The following is a 12,014-nucleotide window of genomic DNA, read 5'->3' on the forward strand; positions in this document are numbered from 1 at the left end:
GACTGAGAAAAGAGGGGAGGAGAAGGGCAAGGAGGGGGCGGGGAGGGGACAAACTGTTTTCCTAACAATTTTCTTTCTGAAAGGGATTGGGCACAACTCCTTCTCCTGCCCTATTTAAGATTTTTCTTTTTTAGCCGGTTCTTGAGCCATCAGAAATTTGCTTACAATTGTTCCCTTAGCAACCAGCAACCTTTATGCTTTAGATTTAGAACTCTGAGTAACCAAAATCTCTGTTTATTTAAAACAGATTTCTAAATGCGCTTGCTTCCTTTCCTAAAAACAGAAACAGGTCATTTTTTAAAAGAAATGTTTAAATAGAAAACTTGGAAACTATGTTAAATAAAATGTAAAGGTGCATTTGATTCTGAGTTTGCGGGGAATGCTGTTGACAGACCCCAGAGATTCCACAAGAGATTTTTTTCTTTTTCAGATGATGTGAAAACTGCAATAAGCAGGAGGAGACTCAATCCCATGGTCTCCGGTCCTGGGCTGGCACCTGAGTAGCAGCCAGTGCCCCAGGGCCTGTCAGGGCCGATCCAGTCCTCATGGCAAGGTGCGTGAGGTCAAGGTCCCGAACAGGATCCAGGCAAGGAGGAGGGTGAGATCTGTTTGCCTTTAAACCGCGAGGAAGCTCCTTAAAGCGCCAAGCTGAGGGTCAGAGTTCAATCAGTTTAGAGCACGTGAGAACAAAGAATGTGCCTGTAGGTTCTCCTCCAAACACAATTTATACAGTTACAGCAAGAACTCCAAAGGCAGCATAACCATACAGCTCCAGGGCAAAATATGTCCTATTTATTCATGCATTTGATCAACATTCGCTGTTGAGCTGTTTCTGAAACCTATCACGAGAGCGCATCTGGCCTAGATTCTGAGCCTCTGGAGGCCAGCGAGCTCGGCAGTCAGGCTCAGGGCCAGGCCCACAGGCAGGAAGGGGCTTAATGACACAAATGGGGACCAGGTCCAGGCTGCCACGTGCGGCATCAACTGTCACGCCCCTTATATACATCATCTCACTTCATCCTCCTGACACGTCTATAGGTTGGGGGAGTTTTATTTCAGACCAAGGCTCAGAGATGTTAGGTGACTCGTTCACGGTCACCCAGAGGATATGAAGCCAGAGCTGGCCACCTTCAAAGCACCATCATCTAACCTCCTACTTCTCATTGCTCACTGAACATTAGAAATGATGCCAGATGGGCGGGAGGGCTCAGACAAATGTCCCATTTCCGTCTTCTCCTGACCTGGCTCTGAACATGCTCTGAGTTTATATTTCCAGAAAGGTGCAGACGCAGGTGGACGCACACACTCCTTGGCACGGCCCAGCAGCACAGACAACGACTAGACGTTGTTGGACTCTGGAGTCCTAGCCTCTGGGGGCCAGGAGCTAGTCTGTTCTATCTGGGAACCCCTCCGTCACAGGGAGTCTAGACGAGAGGTGTTTAGCGCTGCGCTGGCAGGAACCCAGATCTGCGGAGACTGTTGGACTGTTTGGAGTTTCTGCTCATGCTTGGGGTTGGATCATGTGTGTGCTCACTTGTATGTGTGCGGGGGGTGGGGGGGAGGGCTGGATCGTGTGCATACTCACTTGTAAGTGTGTGTGGAGGAGGGGAGGTGGTCTTTGCACCTTGTCGCTTTAGTTAGTTCTGGCTAAGGACCCAAGTCTCTCTTTAAACCTTGTGTGTGTGTTCAGATGCTAAGTCATGTCTGACTCTTTGTGACCACTTGGACTGCAGCACGCTAGGCTTCCCTGTCCTTCTAAACCTTATGGAAGCATAATCCGTTTAATCACATGGAGGACCAGGCTTGTATCCCTTGAGAACGATCACTCTTTAAATGAAACAGAATCAAACGACTCTTTGGGGACCAGATCAAATGCTGGAGAGTTGTGCGGGGGTGGGGGATGTTTTTTCTAAGAGAGCACCTTTTCAGCTGATTAAGCACAAAGGGCACAGATTGGGATAAGCCCCCACCCCCACCCCATTGCTCCCCCACCCAGATGCTCAGCCTCCATCTCCCTCTGTATCTTACTTATATGAAGGAGAATCAATGTTATGCTGACAAATTTCAGGCATACAAAGGCACAGGTCAAACGACTGGCCTGGCTGGAGACCCTTCCTGCCCTTATGTGGATGTTAGGGAGAAATGACCTTTAGTAGCTTGCAGCCACCTGCCGGCTCTGCAAACATACCTCAGCTTCTGCTGCTTCATTCATTTTCCATCCACACTGCGCTCATTCTCTCCTCGCTTTACCTCCCACCAGCCACATTCTTTTTTCTTTCCTCTCTGTAGAACCCCCACCCTTGGAACCAGCGGAAAACATCCAGAGAGAAGAATCCGGAAAAGGTCACAGGTATAAACTCCTCAGAGTCACAGCAGCTGTGTCCACAAGACTGACCACTCATGCCCAACCCTCTGAAGTGCTTCCTGCCCCGCAAAGTCCCCCTAAAAGCCCAGCAGAGAATGCAAAGGTGACTTACAGTGGATTTTGAAGTCCTTGTACTGTCTGTCCTCAATTGCTACCACGTACAAAGCTGCCCGGTCTGGAAACATAAGCCCTCCAGGTTTCTGTTGATGAATTGTGGGGAAATGGGTCTCGTAATCTATTCACCTGACAAAGACATACATTTTTGAACTGCACATAGAGTCACCAGACAAGCACCCCCTCGCCAGCATTCCTCATGCAGCAGACTGTCACCTCGGCCAGGGAGAGGGCTGGGTGGGGAGGCACCAGGAAAAACCCAAGGGGCCGAGGTGGGGCCCATAGGACAAATGTGGACGGGCAGAGATGTGTCCAGTGAGGGCGGTGGAAGATGTTTTGACTTCTCAGTCTGGAGAAGCTAAGGTCAAAAGCACACTGGCTTACTGGCAGCCATGCAAACCCTTAGTACTTCTTGACCAGCATAGACTTTGGACAGCAAACAATGGATCTATTATGGCAAAAAAGGCCAAGGTTAGACCTACGAACGCTCATTCTGTCCCCCAGAGGCAGATCTAGTCTAAAGAGAGGGGTCTGGGAGCGGTGACCCTGCAGCCCAGGTCCTCTCTGAAGTCCTCGTAGTCTCCCTCGGCTACAGGCGGGGGCTGAACAGCCAGGCAGCCGGCGGGGCAACCAGGGGACAGCATGCAGCAGGCTCACCAGCCACTTGTCCCTGGCGAAGATGACGGTGGCGAGCATCGACTCGTAGAACAGGCAGTAGCCCATCCACTCGCTGATGATGATGTCCACCTTCTCCACGGGCAGCTCCACCTCCTCCACCTTCCCCTTGAATATGGTGATGACTGCAAAATAAGAACCCCATGGCCGCACTTTGCAGGGACCCAGGCCGGGAAGCACCCCGCATCAGGACGAGATCGATCTGCAGGGGTCAGCGCGGTTCTGATTCTTCTCTCCCTTCACCATGCCAGTTTATACTAAGGGCTGAAGACTCCTTGTGTGGTTCCTCCTGAAGTGTATTGGGCAGTTAAGATCCAACCAGTCCATCCTAAAGGAAATCAATCCTGAAGAGTCACTGGAAGGACTGATGCTGAAGCTGAAGCTCCAATACTTTGGCTACCTGATATGAAGAGCCAGCTCATTGGAAAAGACCCCAATGCTGGGAAAGATTGAAGGCAGGAGGAGAAGAGGGCAACAGAGGTTGAGATGGTTGGATGGCATCACTGACTCAGTGGACATGGGTTTCATCAAGCTCCTGGAGACGGTGAAAGACAGGAAAGTGTGGCATGCAGCAGTCCATAGGGTCGCAAAGACACGACTGAGCAACTGAACAACTAAGGGCCCGTGCTGTGCTAAGCCCAGGATGGACACTATGTCCCAACAAGTCCTCGAAGCAGACACAGCATTCTCATTCTCATGTTTAAGGAAAGTGAGGCTTAGAGGGGTTCAAGGATCACGATGGAAACAGAGCCCAGGTCTGATAACCAATGACCCATACCCTTGCCAGGGCCCCAACCCCACCAGGCTACCGTGACAACTCAAACCCACAGGAGGCTGAGAGACTGCCGCCACTTCATCTGTTCACAGCCCGGGCTCAGCCCCGAGGATGCCTGGCTAGTGTTAGAGAAGAGGGGACTTGGTGTTTTGACAAGAGTATGGGCTTTGCACTCAAGAAAACTGGCTTTAAGTGCTGGGTCTTCTCATGATTAGCTGTACGACTTTCCACAAGTTACTTGACTGAACTCCAGTTATCCAGAGAACAATCAGGAGAAGTGACATCTACTTGGCAAGAGGCTGTACTGATGAAATGAAATGACACAGGTGAAGGGCAAGCTCGCAACAAACACTGACATTGTTTCCTTGGTGACTGGATGACTGAGACGTAAGGTGCATAGGATTTAGGCAAAGCCCCTGCTCTAAACATCCTCTGCCCCTGAGTCCCTTCCCAGACCTGTCCCTCCCTCTACGGCAGGAGAAACTTCTCAGTTGAGTTTTTGATCATTCAAGACAGACGTACACTTCATCTGGGGGCTCATTTTGCATTCATTGCTGTGAAGATCCCAGCAAAAGCTATCCTGGATGCTGCTGTGCAGTTGACAGGGTGATGGATGAGTTGGCTGTTTCCATCAGAACCTTTCCTCTAGAAGGAAACTCATCCTTCACCATCCTCTGAAAGACCACCCGCTGCCTGAGCTTTTCTGGGGAAAGTAAACGATGACCTGCATGTGTTCAGTTGTGTTCAGACTCTGCAGCCCCCTGGACCGTAGCCCACCAGGCTAATCTGTCCCCGGGATTCTCCAGGCAAGAGCACTGGAGCAGGTTGCCATTTCCTTCTCCAGGGTATCTTCTTGGCTCAGGGATCGAGCCTGCATCTTCTGCACTGGCAAGCAGATTCTTTACCACTCTGCCACCAGGAATTCCCCCAGGATGTCAAAAGAGGATGCCAAAGTCTAGGCCTGAGCCTGATGGGAGGGGAGTTCGGGGGAGAATGTATATGTACAGCTGAGTCACTCTGCTGAAACTATCACAACATTGTCAGTTTGATTCCCTGGTGGCTCAGTTGGTAAAAAAATGTGCCTGAAATGTGGGAGACCCAGGTTCGATGCCTGGGTTGGGAAAATCCCCTGGAGAAGGAAATGGCAACCCACTCCAGTTTTTTTGCCTGGAGAATCCCATGAACAGAGGAGCCTGGTGGACTACAGTCCATGGGGTTGCAGAGTCAGACACGACTGAGCGACAAACACTTTCACTCTCAATATAAAATAAGGCTTCCCAGATGGCAGAGTCATAAAAAATCTGCCTGCCAATGCAGAAGTGGCAGGTTCGATCCCTGAGATGGGAAGATCCCCTGGAGAAGGAAATGGCAACCCACTCCAGTATTCTTGCCTGGAGAATTCATGGATGGAGGAGCCTGGTGGGCTACAGTCCATGGGGTCGCAAAGAGACAAACACGACTGAGCACACGCACGCTAATATAAAACAAAAAGTTGAAGAGAAATCCAGGCCTGCTGGTCAACCTGGTAAAAGCCACTTGAGACCCCCGTCCTGCATCTGCACACGGACAGGATCGCGACCTGACCACCCACTGCTGTTTGTGGTGTAGACACTCCCACCCTTGCCCTGTTCTGGCTCAGCCGTGGTGTCACGGGCAGCAGGGCTGGGAGTGAGGCCCTCGCCCACGGTATGAGCAGAGTCAGACACGCCTGGGTGGCCACCCCATCCAAAGCAGACCCCAGCTTTCTCAACTGCTCCATCCTGTCCTCCAGAGCGCTGCACCATTTGTGATTCTATTGGGATGTTGTGTGTCCACTTGCTTTTGTGTCTGTGCCCTCCCTGAGACTGTAAGCATCATGAGAGCACAGAGCTCATCTGTGCTCTTCTCCCCAGCTCCCCTGCATCTGGCCCGGGGCCCAGACTGTGGGTGACATCCCTCCCCCAGGGGTGGGTGCATGAACCCAGTCCTGGAATTATTCATGGGCTGCCTCTGAGGGAAGCAGCCATTTCCAAGAGCCACTACAGGTTCATTAACAGCCATTATATCTGATTAACCTCATCCCTTCTTTGGACCAGCCTATTAGTCAAGTTAATGAATGAAATAATCATAACAATAGCTAACATGTATTGGCTGCTAATGGCACATGTACGCTGTCGTGCTTTACACAGAGCTGTGCTGGGAGACACTTAACAGGGGGTTCTCCAGGAAGGAAGGATACCCTGACTTGCAGCATCTGCCTGTTTCTCCACATAAATACTCCCACTGAGGCCAATTTCAAGCCACCAAATGCCCTGCATCCATATTGCAAATTCACTGAAAATATGGTAGCTCTGTGAAACCCTCTGTGGTCTGTCTCACTGTCGTTCCCATTTCCCAGAGCAGGAAATGGAGGTACAGAAGGTTGGGTGCCCAAGATCACAAGCTGATCTTTTGGAACTGAGGGTGAACCTGCCAGAGTTCTCAACTACCATGCCAGGCCCCACGTCCGGACTGGCAAGGCACCTTCTCCACAGCCTCTCTGGAGTGGAAGCTGACCGATTATTGTGCAAATTCACAGCTGTTCCCTGACTGTGTTCAGAGGTGCTGGCTCAGAGCTGAACTGGATTAGACCAGCCTACAGGGGCGGCCCCACTGCCTCCACCCCAGCTCCTCCTTATGTAGATGGCGCCTCGCAGAGAACAGTGATCCCCAAAGAGCAAGGCTCTGGGGACTCCTGCGTACGTGCTCAGTCCTATTGGACTCCTTGCAACCCCAGGGGCTGTAGCTTGTCAGGCTACCCTGTCCATGGGATTTCCCAGGCAAGAATGCTGGAGTGGGTTGCCATTTCCTCCTCCAAGGGATCTTCCCTACCCAGGGATTGAACCCACATCTCTTGCATCTCCTGCATTGGCAAGCAGGTTCTTTGTCACTGAGCCTCGAGGGAAGCCTCTGTATCTGCCTAGGGACTCCGAGTAGATTATAGTGAAAGTGCCAAAGTGAAACTCGCTCAGTTGTGTCTGACTCTTTGTGACCTCCTGGCCTATACAGTCCATGGACTTCTCCAGGCCAGAATACTAGAGTGGGTAGCCTTTCCCTTCTCCAAAGGACCTTCCCAACCTAGGGATCGAACCCAGGTCACCTGCATTGCAGGCAGATTCTTTACCAGCTGAGCCACAAGGGAAGCCCAGTAGATTGTAAGGAAGAACCAAACCTAACAACATGAGGCTTGATATGTAGATAAGGTGTGATTCTCAGTTTGGATTCAAAGTATCCACAGACTGGACAGAGGTGAGGAGTTGCAGCTAGGCAGACACATGTGGGTAGATTGCAGATCATCGGCTGATGCCAGCTGAGCGCCAGTGTGGCCTGAGGTCCCCACAGCTGCTAAGGGAGCCAGAGCATCCTCTGCCAGGGTGAGAGGGATGCTGGCGCATGGCCCAAGGAGAAGGGGGCTGAAACCAAAGCCACGGGTGAAGGAACGGGGGCTGTGTCCCTGCATCTGTGAGAGTAGGGCTGCCTGGTGAAGGGGCCCCTTACTCTGTGTGGTCCCAAAGTGATGACCCAGAGCATTGTGGTCAGGCTGCAGAGAGGCAGACTCCAGCGGAAGGAAGTTCTTCAAACCATCACAGCCCCAGGTGGCTGCTGGTGGGACCCTCATCAGGGGAATCGTCCCAGGACTGGATGGCCGCAAGCATGGAGGGATGCTACAGGGCAGAGAATTCAAGTATCGTCTACAAAAGGCTTGGGATACGTGACCAGGAATGAGCAAAGTGCAGAACATAAAGCCGGAAAGATCTACAGTTAAGGCTTGCTGTACAGGCCCGTCGCGTGTATTCACTCTAATCCCCCCGTAATCCTGCGAGTTGAGTGTGGCGGCGTCTCCTGCACCAGGAGCCGGGGCTCAGAAGGGGAGCCACCTGATGAAGCCCTTCCTGCTGCCTCTCTGTGCCTCACACTCTCCTCGGGCTTCTGCATGCGTGACCTTCATGCTCCAGGGCAGAAGAAGAGAAAGGAGGGCCCGACTATTCCCTTCAGTGTTCTGAAAAGTCAACGGATTAGCATTTGTCTCCTAGAACTATGGGTCTCCTGGGCGGGCAAAGAGAGGAAGTGGCGGCTGTCAGCCCTGGTGTCCGAGACGACACCCTGATCTGAGCACGTGTGTGGGCCACGTGGGTGGCAGGAGCCACGTGAAGGCCACACGCACGCCTGCAGGTGGCCGTGTGGAGGTGCACGTCTGCCTGGGAACAAACCCATCCAGGGAGCCGTACGGAGGTGGAGAGGGAGGGAGATTGATTGATTCTGGGTAGCAGGTATTTTATGTCCTGGGTTGTTATTTATGTCTCTACACCTACGCTCCTGAGACCCACACAATTGGCTGTTGCCACGTTTCAGAAGCATTTCCATGGAAGCCAAGCTGTCCTCTTTCTAGTATACATGCCAAGGCAGAACACGCTTTGCCTTGAAAAGACCCCCCCAGACCTGTATGAAGAGGATAAGCATGGGCCATGGGGGTGGCCATCCACCTGGGGACAACTGTTTGTCCCTCCCAGGTCTTTGCCTCCATAGCACAGAATCAAATGTGAGCCATTGAAACACAGAGCAGGGAATGATTCTCTCCTGGAGCCACGAGGTGGGCTGAGAAGATGCCACTAGCAAAAGACAGGCCAGATGGGGTCTGAGGCCACGTGATGAGCAGGGGCTCACCCTTGGAGGCGCGTGGTCAGCAGGGGCAGCCAGGCTCCGCCCACCTGAGCCTGAGCCCAGAGATTGGGCATCCACGCCAGGGGCCTGCCCAGCCAGGGGTGGGAGCCCAGCACTGCATGGCAGGTGGGAGAGCAGGAGGTGGTGACCACACACAGGAAACCGATCCAGTGTGTGCGCGCATACTAAGTCGCTCCAGTCGTGTCCGACTCTTTGCGACTTCAAGGACTGTAGCCCACCAGGCTCCTCTGTTCACGGAGATTCTCCGGGCAAGAATACTGGGGGATGGGAGATACAGGAGTTATTCTGATTAGGGGTCCTCATGAGGGTGAGCATATTCAAGATGAGTCCCAGGGGGAGGGGCCAAGGAGATCACAAACACCTGGGAAAGGAATGAGGAGAAGGGAAGGAAATACAGCTCCTTGTGCTCAGACTAGCTGTAAGAGGGTCTCACTACCAGGGGCAAGCTACTTGCCAAGACAGTCCATCAGCAGCGGGGCCTGTGGGCATGAGAAGACGACCTTTCTCCAAATACAGAGCCTGGGATCTGCTGGGATGTTGCTCAGTGGACATAGGGCTGGAGGCATTGAGAGGGAACGGGAGGAGGAGGGACAGCTGGGGCCAAGCAGAGGGCTTGGAAATGAAGGTTTTAGCCTCAGGCTGGGTTCAGCGCAGGCTGAGCTGGGACAGACGTGCCCTTGGCCGGCCTGGCAGGGACTGGGAAACTCTGAGCCCTGTGGACACAGTCCTGCTAATAAGGCAGTGGCTGGCCTCCACCTTTTCAAGGCCAAGTGGTCTTACATCAGTCTCTGCCACCCAAACAAGGAAGTACAAACCCCTCGCCCCTCCCTCCACAGGAAAGCAGGCAGAGGTGAGTCTTACTGTTGTCCAAGTGGTTGGCCTTAATGATCTTCTCTGAGTAGTCAGAAATACTGGAGCATTCAATCTGGAGGGGATACAGAGCAAAGGAGCCAGGCATTAAAAGAATCACAGCATGCAATTTAGGGCCAGTAGAACAGAGGTGCTCAGGAGGTGCTGAGGCCTGGGGGTGCGATGACCTACCCAAGGCCACATGGCTACTTCGTGACAGATGGAAACCTAACCTGCAACACTTCCGAAGCACAGGCCAGTGGCTCTCCCACTAAACTGGCTGCTTTTGCCCCGCAGTGGAGAGGTTGGCCTCTGACTTGGGAGATCTGGTAGGAACAACCAGGCCTGGCAACTCCCCTGGCATGGCCACTGTCTTGGGGGTGGTGGGGTGAAGGAGGTGGGAAGGCCGAGTCCCCAGAGCGACTATGAGCCTTCCTGCTGTCATCCTCCTTCCCCTGGCCCTCCCTGGCTAAATGGGTACCGTCCACAAGAAAGGCCATCGGAAAGGGCAGGTCAGGGACTCAGGACGTCTTGAGACCCTTCCCCGCCCCATGGGCAGACTTGTGTTAACCCTAACTCCTTCTGCCATCTCCACCTTTGAAAGAATTGATTCTTCTTAAGCTAGAAGTCTTGCCAGGCTCTCCACATCTCCTAAGTAAAGTGTGAGAGTGTTAGTTGCTCAGTCGAGTCCAGCTCTTTGTGACCCCATGGACTGTAGCCTGCCAGGCTTCTCTGTCTATGGAACTTCCTAGGCAAGAATACTGGAGTGGGTTGCCATTTCCTCCTCCAGGGGATCTTCCCAACCTGGGGATCGAACCCCAGTCCCCTGCATTGCAGGCAGATTCTTTACCACCTGAGTCACCAGGGAAGCCCCTCCTAAGCAAAGGGCTAAGATGTTCAAGAAATTCATTGACTTTCAGCTGAGAGTAAGACCTTGTGGGAACAGCAGGAGAACAAGCCCCAGTCTGATGGTAGAAAACCTGTTTCCCGGGTGCTAGAAACAGAGGAGCAGCCATCAAAACCTGCAGCTGAAGCCCCCTGACTTGGAAGCGAATGATGGCTGCCCTGCCTTGCTTGGCTCTGCCCTGGGCTCCTGTGAGACTCTGGAGCTGAGCGGGGACCTCAGAGAGCCCCTGAAGGGAGGACGGAGGCAGTCACAGGGGGTGTACACCAAGCCCTGAGGCTCTGTGAGCACCTTGGAAGGGAATCAGTCCCTTGACCAGACCCCCCCATCCTGAGGAAGAGGCCCCATGAAGAAAGGAAGGTTAGAGGGTGGGGAGAGGCAGTGCCGTGGAGACAGCAGGACTTGGCCGTGTACAGCCGGGCTGGCTCTGCACCCTCTACTTGGACCTCAGCAAGTACATCACGGCTCTGCTGGTCAAGGCTACACCAGAGGGGCCTTGAGACCGCCCTGAGACCCCTTCCAACCAGGACCTGGGTATCTTTCAAGTCAGGCATGTAAAGTGAAAGTGTTAGTTGCTCAGTCGTGTCTGACTCTTTGCAACCCCACGGACTGTAGCTCACCAGGCTCCTCTGTCCATGGGCTTCCCCAGGCAAGAATACTGGAATGGGTTGCCATTTCCCTCTCCAGGGGATCTTCCCAACCCAGGGATCGAACTACAGTCTCCTGAATTGCAGGCAGTTTCTTTACCATCTGAGCCATTAAGGAAGGCATGGAGGGGGATGTTGTTCAGGCAGGGGGTTGTGGGGTGCAGGGGAGTTTGAGGCTCTAGTCAACCAGGAGCCTGGCAGGGGGCGGGATCTTGAGACAAGCTGCAGGATGGTTCAGCTAATGAAGGACCATCAAAAGCTTTCCGCCGGCCTCTACATTGGGCCGTCCTGTCACACGCTGTGTGTTTAACTGCAGCGTGCCTTGTATTTTGATCAAGATGAATTCCCGTTTTCCAGCCCTAGACCCACTATGTCAGCCAGCAGCTCAGAGCTCTGCTTTCTCAGTTTCTCCCCAGTTCTGGACCCTCCCAGCCCCCCGTCCTGGGGCTGCGTCCAGCTGCATTGCGGGAGCTCTCCCAGTGGGTCCCCCATCACCACCTCTAGCTGGAGAGGCTGCAGGAGTCAGAAGAGCAGGATGAAAGCTATCAGCTTGCCTTTAAAGAACAGAGGAAGGAGGCTGTCTCGTTAGCGCTGAGGCCCCCTCCCAACTCTGCTAATAAAGACTGGGCATTTGACTTGCACCAAGCACTGTGCTAAGCACTTGATTTGTGTATTAAACTCATCCCCTCCTTGTAGTCACCCTGAGGTACAGAAGAGAAGTGAATAGTCTGGGTCATACCTATTGGGAGTGGAAGAGCGGAGATTCCAACCAGAGCTCACAGGTGTAGCCACCCTGCCCTGCCTCTCAAGCCCACATAGGACTAAGGACTCTGAGGTAACGATGAGCCCAAAATGGTTTCAGAAAAGTCAAAATCCTGTACACACATCAGCAGCTCCAGGGCAGGGCCAGGAGCAATGCCCAGGTGACAGGGAGCTAAGGAGCTTGCTTGCCTCCCGAGAGCCATGACTGACTGCCTCCTGCAG

The 12,014-nt window shown here is 53.1% G+C and overlaps 1 protein-coding gene across 2 annotated transcripts in view; it reads right to left on the bottom strand.

Annotated features, from left to right (window-relative positions):
* Positions 1 to 12,014, bottom strand: part of PRMT8 (protein arginine methyltransferase 8) — a 68,948-nt gene that overhangs the window by 19,233 nt on the left and 37,701 nt on the right. For both annotated transcript variants that reach the window (XM_068971643.1, XM_068971644.1), the window contains exons 4-6: positions 9,492 to 9,555; positions 3,137 to 3,279; positions 2,478 to 2,565 (exon numbers count right to left, since the gene is read on the bottom strand). In XM_068971643.1, coding sequence (XP_068827744.1) covers positions 2,478 to 2,565; positions 3,137 to 3,279; positions 9,492 to 9,555 — 295 coding nt within the window. The remainder of the gene's footprint in view (positions 1 to 2,477; positions 2,566 to 3,136; positions 3,280 to 9,491; positions 9,556 to 12,014) is intronic.

This window comes from Capricornis sumatraensis, chromosome 4 (genome assembly GCF_032405125.1).
Source record: "Capricornis sumatraensis isolate serow.1 chromosome 4, serow.2, whole genome shotgun sequence".
NCBI lineage: Eukaryota > Metazoa > Chordata > Mammalia > Artiodactyla > Bovidae > Capricornis > Capricornis sumatraensis.